Below are 17542 nucleotides of genomic sequence, written 5' to 3'. Positions count from 1 at the left end.
ATCCCAAGCTGATTAGACTTGAAGGGAGGAGATACATATTCGAAAAACTAATCAAGATGAAACTTTTTCTTTAGTCAAAGCTGAATCAATAGGAAGAATTATATGTGTCTAGGTGTATGGATACATCCAACTACATGCATATATTTGAAGCTATGAGACATAATGGTTCAAGAAATAAGTGGCAGCGAGAAAGTTTTAACCCAATACCCTGTATATTAGACATTTTTTGAAGAGCAAAATGCAGTGAGAAACTTATATATAATTGGAAGAAAATGTTTTCTATTGATAAGTTGGGGGATATGTCATTGGATGAAGGAAGTCAATGAGAATGAAACTATTTAAGGAGGTAAAAAAATATTTACCTGTAATAGATTGGAAGTAGCTAACATGCATTTAGATACCATGAAAGTGAGAGGGGGGAAGGAGGGAGAGTGTGACCATACCAGAGAGGGTCTCCCTGCATGAGGAATGACGTTTCATTGTCACCTATTGTGATGAGCTCTTCTTCATCCTCATATGTAGATGAGGCACAGAGCAAGAGTCAGGGGCCAGAAGCGGGAGCAGGGGTAGGTCAGCTTCCCATCATGTTCGGCCATGTCTTACCAGTCCTTAATGTCCAACCCTAAAATAAATAGAAAAACCCTAAAATAAATAATGTTTAAATTACTTTTGGTCCTATTCGGTCCAGTCCTATTGGTCCTCGGTCCTAAATGCAAAACCCTAAGATAAATAATTTCAAATTACTCTCGGCCATATTTGGTCTGGTCCGACCGGTGCTTGGTAAAAAAGGGAAAAGACAGGGTCCCATCGGCCAGGAGGCCCCGAGCTATGTTTCACAAGAGGATTCCTCAATCGACGAAGCCTGCAAGGACTGAGGAGTTCTCAATCGGCGAAGCCTTACACCCACGGACTGATGTGAATTTTTATCAAAGGTGTTCTCAATTGGCAATGCCTCGCACTCAATACTTGCTATCTCATTTTATTTATTATTATTATTTTATTTTTTGTTATTTTTTATTTTTATTTACACTCTTTTTACGTTTATAAATTGACTATACCTGACACCGAGGCTTATTTTGTTCTCAGTCATGTATATCTAGCACCGTAAGACTTGTGGGGGTACATCTTTTATTTACTGGCTTTTATGTTCTCACTCATCAATGCCGAAATTTATTCTTTTAATTGTATTTTTTAATGTTCGACCTCAAAGAAAAAATAAATTATTAGTTTCTTCCAGGACTTATTCTGATCTGTCCTCAGTCCTAAATGTGAAACCGGTCTTCGGTCCTAAATGTCAAACCCTAATAGCTAACAACCCAAAACTTTCCAATTAAACAGTAATCTATCTATGAAGTCCTACCCCGGATGACGTTATCTGTCCTGTCTTTATTGCGTCATCGTTATATTTAAATGCTTCCAAGGAAGGATCTCGTTTAGACTTGTTGCTGGGGAACAGATCTCGATTTTTGTTGAAAATCTTCGAGGTTTATGGGTGAAAATTGCTTCTTTAAACGATTTATGCGGAGCATTGATCGTTGATTGTTTCAACTTTTAAGTCTTGGAATGCTCCGATGATACGGTTAAACTCCCCCTCGAATGAACTTTTCCTGTCTGTTTGATTTGGTTTTTAGTCTAATCGGGCTTTTAGGAAGAGCTTTTAGTTTAGTTTGTGGATCGCTTGATCTGTGATCATTCGGCAATTTTCATCTGCATGATCGCCAAAAACGGATTTCTGAAGGTGTTTTTCGTTCGGACGTTGAAAGGTTTTTGTGTTTGCTCGTTTTATCATTTCATGTTTTAAGTGGAGATTTTAGTTTAGATTGTGAATCCCCAAACCTGTGATCATTCGGATTTCTCGCCTGCATGATCGCCGAAAACAAGGGAGTACCGAAGCTACTTAGTTTTTTTTGGACATCGAAAGCATTTTATGATTTTTATTTTTATAAATTGAAATGGAGATAGTTTCTCACTGTTGATTCAGGGATCATGTTGCTGGGATGTATTTCTAGCCTATCAGATTTATTTATTTCAATCATGTCAGGTTTTCAACGGCGATTTTAGTTTAATTTGTGAATCCCTTAATCTGTTATCTTTCGACGTTTTTTGTCTGAAGGATTCGCCAGAAATTGGGGACTACTGTAACTATTTCTAATTTGGATCTTGGAAGCATTATATGATTGCTATTTCACAGATATAAACGAAGACAGTTTCTGATTGTTGATTCGGGTATCATGTTGCAGGAGGAATATGTGAATCCACATACATTATGAGTCCTCTATAATTTGGACAAATTGTCTCGAGATCCTTGAAATATGTTCCTGTATTAATTACCATGAAATCATGAGCAGCCTGGTACTAGGTCAAGAAGGTTCAAAATCCTTTAATGCATACCCTGGAGTAGAGTTTGACTTGGAATCAGGAGCCCCAAGAAAGTCCTGGAGGGGCAGGGGTTCACCACATGAAAAATCACGGATGTCATGGAATGTGGGAAACAATTTTATCTACTTCCAAAAGACCCATGCTGTTGCCTTTTTAACTTTATTACTGATTCTTGGGGTTACCATCCTTATCATTCTATCAGTGTCCTTCAGTGATTTACGGATTGTACACTCCTTACATGCTCAAGAAGCGGATAATGGTTATTATCCTTTACCTGACTTACATAGTCTTGTAATGGTTGCTGGCCACTCGATTTATACTAGCAGCAACTGTGCGAAAGTGGATCGGGAAGATTCATGGTTCTTGGAACCATATCAGATGCATCCTGGTCAAGCTGCTACTTTCTTATCTCACATAGAGGAAGGTGTTAGGATTGCTGCAGAGGAGGATGACGCTCTTCTTTTATTTAGTGGAGGTGAGACAAGAAAGAAAGCTGGGCCCAGGAGTGAGGCTCAGAGTTACTGGGCTGTTGCGGAATCGAAGAAATGGTTCGGTGAGTTTTATTCTAAAACACTAAATTTTGTGTGACACCTGTTCTAGTTTTGGAATCCACAGATAAATTTTGTTTTCAGTCAGACTGCCGCAAGCATTAAGATCCATTCTTGAAAAACTTGATTTTCCAACAGCTTTACGTTCAGCTTCTGGATTAAATGAAAGTGAAAGAGAAGAACCTTAATAGTTTTTACAGTTTATTACTTAATTTAAACTCCTCCATGCTGATTCGTCCACTCTTCAATATGAGAGGAAATTTAATTTACGGTATTGTAGAAAGGAAAAAAGGCATAAAGTATTATCAGACTAATTTAAAATGAGTAGACTTCTTGGGATTGATAAGGCTCTGTAGTCCCTGGTGATTAGCTGACCAGTTCTCATCTTTCTACCCTTCTATGATTCCACTGGGATGCTTTAATCCTACAAGAGCCATATGAATTGACACGAATTTCAACGGAACTTGCAGGATTAGATTCCATTGAAGTGGGCTGATACTATCCCTATTTGTATTCTGGTCATTTCAGGTCATTAGGGACCATTTTCGTAATTTCCCGTTTAGAATAATTTCCCTTTGAATAGTGAGAGTTGTGAAGAACAATGAATGCGGCCAAGAAGAATAATGAAGTTGTCTTCCATCCTCTTAGCTCTCTCTCTCTCTCTCTCTCTCTCTCTCTCTCTCTCTCTCTCTCTCTCTCTTTCCGTCACTCACTACTCTTACTCTCTCTACAATGCTCATCTGTTGCTCTCTCTCAAAAATAATCTTACGATGCGACATCACTCACCTGTGTCAGAATAACCTCCATTTAACATGATTACAGTTCTCTTTCCCTGCTCTGAATTTGTAGTACCATCGAACTCATTTTATTCTGTTGTTGCAAATAAATTCTTCTTTTAAATTCAAAAAAAAAGCTTTCTTCTTTTAAATAACTTATTTTCCTTGTTATATTGCCGTTGTATAATCATTTTCTCTTCCCTATCACGGCTGATTCCTTTTAGCCATCGTATCATTTTTCTTATTTTTTTAAAATCTTAGATTTGATCATCAATTCCAACCATAACTTTGATGACTCAAATCCTTGGATGGACTATCACAAAAATATTTCATTTTTATCTATTGCAGTGACATTATCTTTATAACCGTTGCTCCTTTCATTTGTAATCTCATATTGCGGCTTCTAAGTCTTTCGCCAGGGCCAAAAACTTGTACTCCATCTACAAGCAGCACATATGCAATGAACGCTTTTTCTCCCTCCTGCCATCACAGCTGCCTTCGTAGTCTTTTATTGCTGGCCACCAATACCATCACGATATTCATGAACCAGAGACAGGAAGTTAGTGAGAGGGCAAGGACTGCAGAGATCAGTAGCCGATGCACCATCTGCCAAAGCAGATGGATAAAAATCGATAGGAGAGATATGACAATGGCGACTTCTGAGGAGTTTGGATGAATGCAAGTTTTGGGGATCGCAAGAGTGCAGAAGTCTCGGTGAAGAGTGTTAGACTTCAAGTTACTGTCGATTCAGATCATTACTCAGAGAGAGAGAGAATAGTGAAGAATAGAGAAGATAGATAGAAGAGCAGAAAACAAGTCTTAAGTCAAAAATAAGCTTACATTAAACATAAACAGTTTTTGCACTTATATTATGCAAGAGTTAAACTAGCCGTTTTAACTTTAAACGGCTAGTTATAACAGCTAGTTTGACTAGCCGTTACTTACCCGATCTGTCATTTAAACGGATCGGGTAATGGGTCTATGGGCCCGATACTTGATCCGATTATTGGGCTTGTTGGCCCAAAGACTATTACAACATTTTGGGCCTATTATGCCCTTATATTTAACTGTTACTATAGGAGGGAAGAGAGAAGGTTAGGCAGTGGGGGCGACCTACTGACCTCAGTGCCTCAGATAGGCCCAAGAACTCTAATTTAGGCTCAGAACGACCTACTTTTCATTGCGTCTTTCTGCCTCAATAGTTTGACAGGAGGTTACAATTCGGGCTGAAACACACTGATAAAATACAGAATGGCGGTTCTACCTCTGTCGCCTGACAAATTAGTCATACCACCTTCCTAAATGGGAGGATATGTGCTCGATAGGAAGAGTGATATCATCTTCTGCTGTAATCTAGAACGACAAACCATTGCTTCTTGTTACAAGTGGAAATACACTCATCAGTTCCAAACCCTAGCTTTCAGGTGGAGAAAAAATGAAACGACAAACAAGAAACTTTGATAGATGAAGGATTACATCCCTCATAGATTTCGTATGTCAAGGAATAGAAGAGTGGGGCTATTAAGTGTCTTATAATAAGCATTATGCACGGGAAATGCAAATGATGTACAAGTCTGTTAGGGGACATAAAGAAATTAAATAAATAGAAACATGCTTCAGATAGCACTGTGACGCCACAATGCAAGACTGAAATCTAACTCGTAAATTAAAAGTTAGAAACTTCATGAAATACTGGACTGTGGGGAAAGGCTGTCTTATCTGTGAAGTTTTCTGGCCTCTAAAATTCCACCACTCGGCAACATTCAGCTTTTGTTTTTTGGCCTTTGTTTTATCTCATTTTTGTTCTTGATTCTTGTAGCAGTTCTGACATCAGCCATATTGCGAGCCACTGCGATATTCCAACTGTTTTCACAAAATGGTTGTGACAAACTCAGAACAGTGTACGATGATGGCATGATCTCTCCTCTTGGGACTTCACAGATCTTTCAGAGAAGGAGAGACAATGTGAGGAGAAGGTGGAAGTGACTTAAAGAAAATGGTAGAGACGGAAAGGAACAATAGATCGGGCTGGAGTAGAATATGGCAGGTCCAAAACTCAACAAGTTCTTCCCTTTTCTTCTTAAGGGAAAAGTCACTGAGCTTGTGTGGGCTGGGCCGTCCTCCCTATCTTCTTTGGTTGGCTTTAAGTGGAAGTGACTGAAAGAGACTGTTATGTGTGATCATATTGGTATAGAAATAAATGTACTGGTTTTTTGTACACAAGGAGGACTTTGATAGAATCCTAGGGGTAATTTCGTCATGTTAGCCCACAGGGGTGTTTTAGTCAGTCGCTATTACGTATTCCCCTTTAAATAGGGATGCCCTCCCTTTAGGAGGGCAGCCAAGAAGTTAGAAGTACTCTTGTCTCTCCTCTCCACGTCTATGTCTGTCCTCCCTCTCTCCCTCTATGATCCCCGTCCTTGTGATCGTCTCTACCTCACCGCATCTTCAGGCGGCTCGACCTTGGCCGATCCCTACTCCCTCTGCTCGGCCTCCTCTCCGATCCTTCCCGTTTCAACTCTCTACCCCAGGAATTTTACCTCGCCTCGTCCTCTACCGTCCCTCCAATATGAGCCTAGATCCAGGATCATATCAGAATTCCAAGAACCCACCATTGAAAAATGAGGTGTGCTTGATGTGAAGGATACTAATGCTTCTAGTTCTGGCATGATCTACTCCATTGTTTCAGATCAAGACGAGATTTTTGTATGACCCGAAGACTTAAAGAGGGGTAGTTTAGGCTTTTAGCCTTGATATTTGTATTCTATTATAGGAGGCAGACCTAGGGACAAAAAAAGGAAGAATTTTCCAGTTGCACATTGAAGGAAGAGTGCACTCTCAATTGGTTGTGAAAGCTTGAGGTCCTGCAACTGTAGACCATTCCTGTCGGGAAATTCTCTTGCATCGTTCTTTCCTCTGCCTGTTTATTGATTCTTTTCCCTATTTTTCCCCTTATCTAAAATCCTCCAGTATATCTTAATTCAGACTTTAAAGCTTCCCTATTTTTTCTTTGTTAATATTCATTATTGACTGGTGTATCAGTATTGGTTGGTGGATCAGTATTTTTTTGAAAAACTTAAGCCAGATGGTGTCCTGCCCATCGTGAATTATGCAGAATGGAGTTATGGAATTAAGGAGGAATGCCCATATCGAATTTCCCCCTATAACAATGGAATTATGGAAGCTGATAGGTCCTATACCCCCAAACGTATCTTTGGCATTTTAGCCCATTAAGGGCACTTTCATCATGTGATGTTTTAGGATAGATTTCTCCCTTTCTCAATAAATATGTGTAGCCCTCTCTTTAGGAGGGAAGTCAAAAAGTAAGGTAACATCTGCCCCTTGGCTCGCTGCCTCAATCCTCTGTCTCAGTCCCCTACCATCATTGATCATCTCACCAAATTTTCAACTGGCTCCCCTTGAGTCTGATCCCTACCCCTGCTGATCGGTGCTCTTCTAGTCTCTGACAATCCCCGTCCCTGCAATCGTCAACCCCTTACTGCATATTCAGATGGCTTGTCCCTAGTCAACCCCTGCCTCATCAGTTTGACCCCTCCATTCATTCCCGTCCTATCCTGCATCTCCTTTATTCCCCTTCATGATACAAGCCCAAATCAATGTTCATATCAGAAGCCCAGTGGATCTCTGTAGCTAGGGCAGCAAGTAGGTGAATCATATATTTCGCAAATCCCAATCAAAATCTTATCTTAGAGGTCTTAAGAAAAAGGTGTAGGCAGGTCTCAAATCACATTACAATCCTAACCATTCCTTTATTATGTTTTACGGAACTGACTAATATTTCTTGACCTCCTCTCTCCAGGTGGTGTTTGGTCTCTAATTACTCTCATTATGAATGTGTGCATGGCCTCTTTCGTCAATAAACCATTTTTATTTAATTATTGATTTAGAAATCACCTGTGGAATTTCCCTCTTGATTTCTAAGCACATTCTACCTCTCTTTGTGCTCAGGAAAACGGGAAGTACGTCGCAGAACACTAACTGAGGAATATGCAAGAGACAGCTTTGAAAACCTCCTTTTCAGCATCTGCAGGTTCCGGGAGCTCACTGGTTCCTATCCTCGCAACATAACTGTACACTCCCTAAAACTATTCTATGCATTTCTCTCTCTTTACGTATATTTACGCATTTTTATTCACATGCTTGTGAGCCAAATGTAGGCATCACCTTTAGGCCTCTCTTTCAACAATCAAGAGAGTAGACTTTCTGGATATCCCGCTTAGTAATGACAAGATGTACTTTTGATGGTAATTTCTTTGGTAATCACAAGTGAAGATTTTCTTTTACTCTTCTGTTTCCATGATCTTTTTCCATGGTACATTCTTTTTAATGACTCCTTAAGTCGGTATTCCTCCTTTCGAACTTGTCGCGCTTTGTAGTCTTTCCGGTTCATAAGCTGGTTATTTGAGGACAAAGTTTAAAAAAAAACACTGCTTCCATCCTGAAATATTCGATCCCAAATGATTTCCATTCAATATTAATGCATTCAATGTCATCACATCCGCAGTCCTCACAATATGCCCGTCACATATTTGATGCTTGTGCATTCTCATAAGTCGTGAATTAATTTATCCTTTAATGGTGTGCCTTTTTATGTGGTATTCCTATATGTCAGTATTCCTAATATGACGTGCATCATAGCCTTACCTGTTTATTATCTGGTTACTCAAGGATAAAATAAGTAAAAAATCGTTTCATAAAAAATGTCCAATACCCATTTTTATGTTTCATTCCTAGACATAACATCTGCTTTCCTCATAACATAAGATGGTGCACTTTCTCATAAGGTTGTGAGTTAATTGATTATTTTACATGGTATTCTTATGTTAGTATTCCTCATACCCCAACTTTGTGCTATCAAACAAACACCATATGACTAAATTAGAAAAAAAATAAACTTCTGATACCAAACATTATTTTCCATTCTAGGACATCACATATTTATCCCTCAAAATATAGCTTCTCCATGCTCTATTCTTCTTTCTAAGATGGTGCACTTTCTCATAAGGTCGTGAGCTATGACTTCAAGAAGGAAAGATTTTCCCGGCTTCACCGTGCAGCGATCGGCTTCCCCGAGAAAAGCTTCTCCTTTGTCGGCACGCCGGACGCGCCGCAGGCCAGGGAGGCTTCAGCTAAGGGAGAGGTCACGGTTCGTGCCCAGTTTCAACACGACCCTTTTGGTTGCTCCGGGCCGCTTCGAAGCAAGCGACTCCGGCGAGATCCCTTCCACCGTTCGATCCCGTACCCAGCCAGCTGCCCCGAGCTCAGCGGCCTCTTCGCTTACTGTGGATCAGTGCCTTATCCAGGATCTTTGCCTTGGTCCCACAACAAAACAGTGGCTACCTTCTGAAGCTCAAAGTTTCAAAGTAGCCAAGGTGAGATATTAAAATCACTTAGCTGAAGGCTTCATGACAGTTGCATTCTGATAGGGTCCTTGAGAGGATCCTAAACCTATCTAGGGGTAGTTTCGTCATTTAGTCCACAGGGGCATTTTAGTCATTTGCTATTATGTATTTCCCTTTAAATAGGGATGCCCTCCTTTTAGGAGGGCAGCCAACAAGAAGATAAAAGAAAAAATTTTGTGTCTCCCCTCTCCCCGTCTAGGTCTGGTTTCCCCTCTGTCTCTACGATCCCCGTTCGCGAGATCGTCTTTACCTCACCGCGTCTTCAGGCGGCTCGTCCCCGGCCGATGCCTACCTCCTCAGCTCAGCCTTCCCCTGACCATTCCCATTTCACCTCTCTACCCCGGGAATCTCTACCTTTCTCGTCCTCTACCGTCCCTCTGATACGAGCCTAGATCCGGGATCGTATCACATTCTGCCTTTTTTTCATATTTTTTCATGAGTTTAAATATAAATTTATTACTATCTTACTTTTTGTTGCATCAGAGAGGAAGTTCTTGTGTACTGGCGAAAAGATAGTGTGCAGTAAAGGATGCTCAAACATACCACAAGTGGGAAGGTGAGACTTGAAATATCTTTCATATCATGCCGTATATTTATAGGTAGTAAGTGATATCATGATAGAGATATAGAGCTAGCAGCTACTTGACAGGAAAATACTTCAAAGCTGCAAAAATTGTGTATTTTTCTGTCGTTGACTAGATATTGTTGCTGAATATTTCAGAAGTAGTTCTGCTGATTTCAATGATGATAAGTGATTAATTTTGGTTAACCGCAAGGGGTACTTTACTGTATCCACAAATAATTTGGTAGAAGCGTTAAATTTTTCCGTTTGCGCCATTTTCCTGCATCAGTAGTGATAGAATGATTAAATCTTGTTTTCCAGGCCAATACTTTTAAGTGCTAGAGTAGTAAAGGTTAGAAAACTAAAACCTATTAAAGATACGGATTAGTTTAATATAATGAATTGTTAATGCCTTAAAGATTCAATTTGACTGTACTTTTGAGTCCATACAGTAGTTTATCATATAAAATGTCACTCAGATATAAGAGTAGGTCATTTTGTAATTAAATAAATGGTGTTATGTGATTTCTCATTACTTCTATTTCATTGCCTCCCTATTTGTAGAAATATTTTTGAATAAAAATCTCTTGTTTTGCAAATAAAGTGATTATGCAAGCAGCACTGATATTGATCTTTACTGTAATATCGGATGCACATTTTTAAAGGATTTTAGGTCATCCCAATCATATCGCGGCGTAAGTTCTCTGATTATTTATGTTCACTATTAAATTGTTTTCATCGCCTTGATATCTATTTTTTAAAAATTTTCGCCATATTTTTTCAAATCAAGATTTTGTATGGTTACTTTCAAGACATGTCAATACGGATAACCAAAACTTTGATTATTTGTTTGTATTCATGTATTTGATATATATGCTCTTGATTTATGAATGATGTAACATAACTGAACGATTGAAATTTTGGTATACAAAATAATTGCAACTACAATAATAGAACAGAAGATCTTATTCATAAGGCGCCTTCCCAACATTTAGGAGATTAATTTTGATGTCTATATGATGAATTTCCTCCTGAAATCATGTATGTTACTACGATTATAAAATATATCAGTTACAAATCTCATAGAAAATAAAGACTTGACTGATGAGCTTCTTCAAAAGCTCATATTTCATGATAAGGATATTCATTACATGAACAGTATGATAACATGATTCCAATATGCTATTTTACTTATTTTTGCACATTCCCCTTTTATTTAAATGAGAAAATGAATTAATTTCTTGAAATCTGATCAAAAACTTGGAAAATATGAAATGAGTGATCTTAGACTCTGTCCAGTTTGGCTTTTGGAGCATTTGTTTTGCAGGTAGATCTCTTAACGTTAACTACATAGCTTGGTTGAAATTTGTTAAATGAATAAAAACGTTGAAATTTTGTAATAAGGCTTTTAAATGAATAAAAAATAAATTCGGTCAAGTTGGGCATGATTTTACCTCTCAAACCAACAAAAGTGATTTAAATTATTCAATATCAGAATATTGCAAAATCAACCAAACTATTAAATGATAACATATGAGAATCATTTATTTGAAAAGTGAATATATGTCAAAAATCAGCTTTATGGAGTATAGCTGGTTTGACTTTGCATCAGGTAACCATACCAGAGTTCAATCCAAAAGAAACTATTTTTTAGATTGGTTTTAATATAAATTTACTATTTGTATTATAAGACGTTGAATCATCCACCAACATAATCTCTTGAGTTACCATTGATGGGAGACAAATTGCATAATAAATTTTACTTGTCATTGTAAGTTTAATTTGCCTACAATCAAATAAGTTTGATAAAAGTATAACTCACTCAACTGCATAGTTGAAGTAAGGTCGTATCCACAGGGACTGACCTTTAGAGAGTTGTGAGTTAATAAGCTATAATAATAAGAGCAGTAAGTATAAGAAGAAATAAGTAGTAGTAAGTAGATAAAATAATAGGTGAATAAGAGAAATACTAATGATAATAAGAGGAACAGAGAATATTAGCTATTTTTAGCAATAAGAGAAATAAGTAGTAATAAGATAAACAGAGAAGAGAGAGAGATACTAATAATAATAATAAAGAAGTAAGATATTAGCTATTATAGTTAACGATGGTAGTAATATAGTTAGTGAAGAATTAGAAACTACTTAATAAGAGTAATTAGTTTAATGAGAGTAAAGAAGAATAGTATTAGATAGATAGGGAGAGAATAAGTAATTATCTAACTATAATATGATTAAGTAGCTAGAAAGATATAGAGATATTAAGAAAGGAATAAAGAGATTGCTAGAGGTAACGAGGAAGTATACATATATATATATATATATATATATATATATATATATATATATATATATATATATATATATATATATATATATGTAATCGCTTATAGTTGCAGAGAATACCTTATATTGTTATAATACTTGCTCAATAGCTAATATATATATATTGTAATAAGTTTTTATAATTTTTTTATAGTAAAAAATTTGGGATTAAGGGATAGTTTTATCGAAAGCCCTTGTGGTGTTTGACAGAATGCCAGATAGAATATCAACATAGGATAGATTTATATTTTTATATGTTTTTTAAAGTAAAATAGTAAGAAATAGAGGTAATTCCGTCGATAGCCGGGCGGTGTTCGAGTGAATGCCTCTAAGAGTACAAGATAAGAGTAAACCGACGATAAACTTTCCTCAAACATGCAAGATGTTCGATAAAATGCTAAACCGAAATTACTGAACCAAATATCCAAGAAAACTCGATCAGTCTCAAATCTCAAATCTTGAAAATTTGCATTCAGAGTATACTATAACATAAAATTCAACCGAAGAGAGTCGTGAAGAACCTGAATCACCCTAATGCAAAGAAGAGAGTTGCCGATTGCCGCCGCCAAGCTTCAGTTTAGGAGTTCCCTTGTTCTTCTCCTCCATCTGGGTGCAAGTCCAAGGATGCTCTGACTTCTCATGGAGCCCTCTTGCTGCTCTCTATATCGCCGGAAGGGATCCCTGCTGCCGTGAGGCTTATGGTCAAGAAATGGGGAATTTGGGGGTCTTGAGTCCTCTTTTAATGGCTTGGGAGAGACCTCCCAGGTCTTGCGATGGACGGGAACGTCCCTGGGGGTCCTCCTAGGCCGTTGGATGGCCCTGTAGTCCCCCCTCACTGGCCAAAAATGGTCTCTGGCGGCGGTGTCGACGACCAGGGGCGGGGTTGGACCAAACTTCCCCTGTCTGTTCGATCTGATCTTGCAATGGGTCAACAGCTGCGATTAAATCACCCAGGCCACCATATCAGCATGCACCATCAGCCACCCCATCAGCAATCCATTCTTCTAATTCGTCCATCGAGGGGTCCCATGTCTGCGTCATCCTCGCCAGCCAATATGAAGCCTTGAAAAAGAAATATAAAATATTAAATGTGACGGAGAACTTCCCATTGTCCAGTCTTCTTTAATAAGAACAGACGTATGAGATCATATCCATCTTTTAAAATAGCCCGAAAAGACACGAGCTTCGGGCTGGTTGGCTTGAAGCCCTATCACAATTTTAATTCTTGTTTTCTTTAGATCGCAGCCCTTTGGGCCGCGAGCACATTCTTGCCCATTGGTGACCCGGCACGCTGCGAGAGTAGGAAGAGATGAGGGGATTCAAAATCCCATATCGGAAAATATAAAAACCTGTGGCACTATATTAATTTCGGCATGCCTTCTCAATCGAATTAAAATGTTATACCTCTCCTTTGTATCATGACTTGGTTCCTCTCTGTGGGCCTGAATGGGCCTTTGTGTACCTTGTGTTGCCGGCTGGGCTTGCCTGCCTGGCGCTGCCCTTGCATATTGTGGGCCAGCTTGAGCGCTCGTGCTCGCTTACCTGTGGCTGGCTAGGCGCTGATGCGCCTGGTCTGCCTTAACTGGCACAACAAAATATCTATAATAGCGTGATAACAAACTAAATTGAACATTAGAAATTAACAATGTCTTAAATATATTTTATTAAGAAATTCTTGAGTATGTGGAGCATGCATAAAAATGACATTAAAATGTAATTTTTTATAACTTGCTCTATTTAGTGCATGAAATGCAAATTTCTTATAAAATTAAAGACAATACACATGAAATGATCCCAAGATGATTTTAAAATGTGTATGATTACATGCAACATTTTGGGTCTATCAACCATCTATAACCTGCTTGAAATTGTGGAAGTTGGTGTTCATTATTGGAGATATTGCAAAGATTTATCCACACATCTTAGATATTGCAGGTATTTAAGGATAAATTGAGAAGACAACAAGGGCTATGTAAAGTATAAATAAATGTTGAAGCTGGAGAAAAAGTGGTGGAGAAATTCTTTTGGTGGCTAAGGGTTGTCTCCTAGTCTAAAAGTGAGAGTTTGAAAAGTTGTATGCCAAGATAGTTTGTACCAGGGGCCTTAATAGCCTTATATATATATAGATATTGCAGCTAACTTTTAGCAGTTATTTGTGGTTCTCAATGTAGTACTTGAAATTAAATATATAATAAAATGAATATTTATTTTAATAAGGTATGACAGGTCGGGAGACACTGAATGGTGCCATTTTTTATTATTTTTTTCTCCCCATTGGGAATTGCATTTCAGGTTGAATTTCGCTGGGAGCAGATGGGTCTATATTTTCGTCCTAAATTTCAGGTAGATAATTTTCATATCTGATCCTAGTCCAACCCTTTGGCCCGGAACAAAATTTTAAATTCATTTTGAACTAGTAAAACATTGTGTTTTCTTTTTCTATAATGTTATTTTTCTCTTTCTTTGAATTTCCGTTTCCATTATCATTTCAAAATCCATAAGGCAAAAACATTATTTTTGTTTCTCTCCCATCAGTAGGTATTATCTTGGTGGCCGCTGCCATTATTGCAACTCACTTTATAATCTATAGTTTCCTTAAAATTATACATATATACATAAATATATATATATATATATATATATATATATATATATTATTATTTGTTCCCACCATTATTTTTTTCATTTTCCTATATGATTTTAACCAACCTTCTTTTCTATGATTATTTTAACATTTTTTTCCTGTAGGGATAAACTTATTTTTCATGAATATTTAGGTTGAAATGAAAAAAAGTATTAGCAGATAATATTATTAACAAAATAATATATATAAAATTAGGGAAGTGTGATTAAAATAAAAGTTTCACTTGTGTATTCTAAATTATTTCCCAGGAATGAATTATTTGCGTATTGTCAAGGTTTGTAAATATATTAGAAGATAAAATAGAAAACTTTCCTAGAAGATACTTTTAACAAGAAGTTAAGCGTGTGGATGAAAAATATAATCCACATTAGGCTTCACTGTAGTCCCCTTAAACAAAATACACTTCTTCTGGCCTAACTTTCACTATTTTACCTACTGTTTCTTAACGCATTAGGAACATATCTATAACACATTATCTCTACATACCTTTGATATGGTTCACAGTCAATACTTTATGCTAGTTGGTGTTTTTTAATTCATTCTTTCATTATACATTCTCATTATACATTGTCATTTTCTTACTAGCATGGGAAAATTTTATACCAATGATGTATATTTGACTCCCACATCCTTTTGTCATTATAAACCTTCCATTTTTAGTTCACCCCTTTTTCAAAGAAAATGAAGAAAGCAAAAAAAAAGAAAAATAAAAGGTCGTTATGTGGTTTCTTGTGTTTTCAAGCATGCATCACCTTTGTTTTAAGGACTTGTTGATCATTGAATTTGTCCTCCCTCACATAGGTAGATGCATTCCTAGATACTTACATCCTTAATTTCTTTACACCCTTCTGGTGTATTCTTCTCATCCATCTTTTATTGGGATTGATTTGTCTTAAGTATTATTTATCCATCCGTTATTTCTTAACTACCATTGCCCATTCTTTTGATCCATCCATCATTCTCTACTTCTCTTTCCGTAACTACATAAGAGTCTCACCATACATGGTATATTGATAGACAATTGATATTATGTGCTTGAACAAGAGGATAATAACACTGAAATTTTACTTTCAGGTAGGAGGATGGCTAAATGAGAATACCAAATGCTAAGTAGTCACCACATGTGAAGAATTAAGCTTCCCTCATGATCACCGAGTCTTTCCAAAACCATGAGAAATTTTATTGTGCGCTTTACCAATAAATAGATATATTCATACTTATATGTGTACTTGATATCCTCAATGCTTCATACTATACTTCTAGGTTCACAAGGTTAATGGAGAACCCATGGATAATTCAAGGCCATTACTAAGGGACTGCAGATGATTTAAGCTGGGGGGGTCTAATAACACGTTAATTATTAAGTTAATATCATGAAAATTATGTTGGGTTCGGTGCCTTGGTTCGTCCATGGAAAACATGTTTCCATGGATGCGGAAGCGTGTCTATCGAGTCACAATCAATCATTAAAATAAAACATCGAATGTACCTTTTGGGGAACTCGTTCCACCCTTGACCTTGTTGCTTCGAGATCATTCAAAAGCCGTTCACGCGTCCGGCCTTTAGAATTATCCATGCGATCACTTGGTGCTTGGATCTCCACGTCTTCTTCTTCAACTCTTCATGAAAATCTAGAAGATCTTCTCACCATGAAGACACTCTCCTTGGATGAGTGGAGAAGAGAGAGGAGAAAGGGAGAGCTCTCGAATCTGGCTTGCATGGGTGCTTAAAGTGAGACCCCTTTTCCTCTTTATATTTCACTTAAGGTTTTTCTCAAAAACCCTACAAAGTAAAATATATCCACCAATGCCCTTATGACCCTGTCTATGTGACCCTCTAGGTCATTGATGGAGAGCATCAAGACGACGCCAACGAGTCATAAGCGGAGCCGTCATTGCCGTCATCAGCATCGCCACCGGTCTGAGTCCAGCCTGACCGGCATGCCAAAGTGTCCGTGAACACGACCGAGTTTAAATACCTCGGGTAGAGCATGTCCGCAGGTGCATCGTTATGTTTTCATCTTCGTTCATATCAGTTTTTGTCGTCATTTTTGTCTTTCATGTCATTTCATTTCCTCTGTCATTTAGTTGTGTTTTAAAAGGGGAGGTCCCTTATTGGACTCCCCTTGTTGGACCCTTTGTAAGGGGCCCATCATGGCCCTATATAAGGCCATGATGGCCCCCGCGTTCTCTTTCAGATCTGGATTTGCAGTTGTCAGTTATCGTCCAGGTCTCACCGTGAGTAGAGAGGAAAGGAGAAGAATAGGAGGAAGAAGGAGAGGAGGAAGGAAAAGGAGAGAGAGACACTCCTTTCCCCCGTCGGCCACTGCCATCCGCAAATCTTCTGCCGGCCGACACCCGCGCACCATGCAGACGCCGCCGGCCTTCAGACCGTGCGCCCGCCCTCCGTCATCTGCCACCCCGCGCGCCCTCTTGCCCGTCACAGGCCGCCAACTGGCCGTCTGCACACCCGCAAATCTGCCCGGCCGCTGCTCGCTTGCCCACCCTCGGTGGTCGCCCGCGTGCTCGCGGCTGACTTCGCCGTGCGACCCTCGCTGGCTGCTGCCTACTCGCCCACATGCCTACTGCCAGTCATTATCCGTGCGCCCGCACGCCCGCAAGTCCACTCACGGGCCCACAGCCGGCCGTCGCCCGTGCGTCCTCCGCCGGTTGCACCTGCGCACATGCGCTCCCTCGAACGGCCGCCGACCGCGTGCTCGCTCACCTGTGAGTCCATCGCTAGCCACTGCAGCTCGCCCACCTCCAACCGTTGCCCGCACACCCGCTCTGCCGCCGCCGTCTACGCGTCTGCCACTGGCCTCTGCCCGTGCATCCGTGAGCATGTCGCCACCTGCGCGCCCGCAAGCCAGCTGCCAATTGTAGTCT

At 38.9% G+C, this 17542-nt stretch overlaps 1 protein-coding gene across 1 annotated transcript; it reads left to right on the top strand.

Moving 5' to 3' along the window:
* Window positions 1-1422: 1422 nt before the first annotated feature.
* Window positions 1423-9895, top strand: LOC144716107 (uncharacterized protein C57A10.07). The gene is made up of 5 exons (XM_078591156.1): window positions 1423-1579; window positions 2241-2932; window positions 7673-7794; window positions 8730-9096; window positions 9610-9895. Exons 2-4 carry the CDS (start codon window positions 2341-2343, stop codon window positions 9069-9071), a joined length of 1056 nt encoding a protein of 351 aa, XP_078447282.1. The 5' UTR covers window positions 1423-1579; window positions 2241-2340; the 3' UTR covers window positions 9072-9096; window positions 9610-9895.
* The last annotated feature ends 7647 nt before the right edge of the window (window positions 9896-17542 follow it).

This window comes from Wolffia australiana, chromosome 20 (assembly GCF_029677425.1).
Source record: "Wolffia australiana isolate 7733 chromosome 20, ASM2967742v1".
In the NCBI taxonomy this organism is placed as follows: domain Eukaryota; kingdom Viridiplantae; phylum Streptophyta; class Magnoliopsida; order Alismatales; family Araceae; genus Wolffia; species Wolffia australiana.
This window is presented reverse-complemented; position numbering and strand designations above follow the sequence as displayed.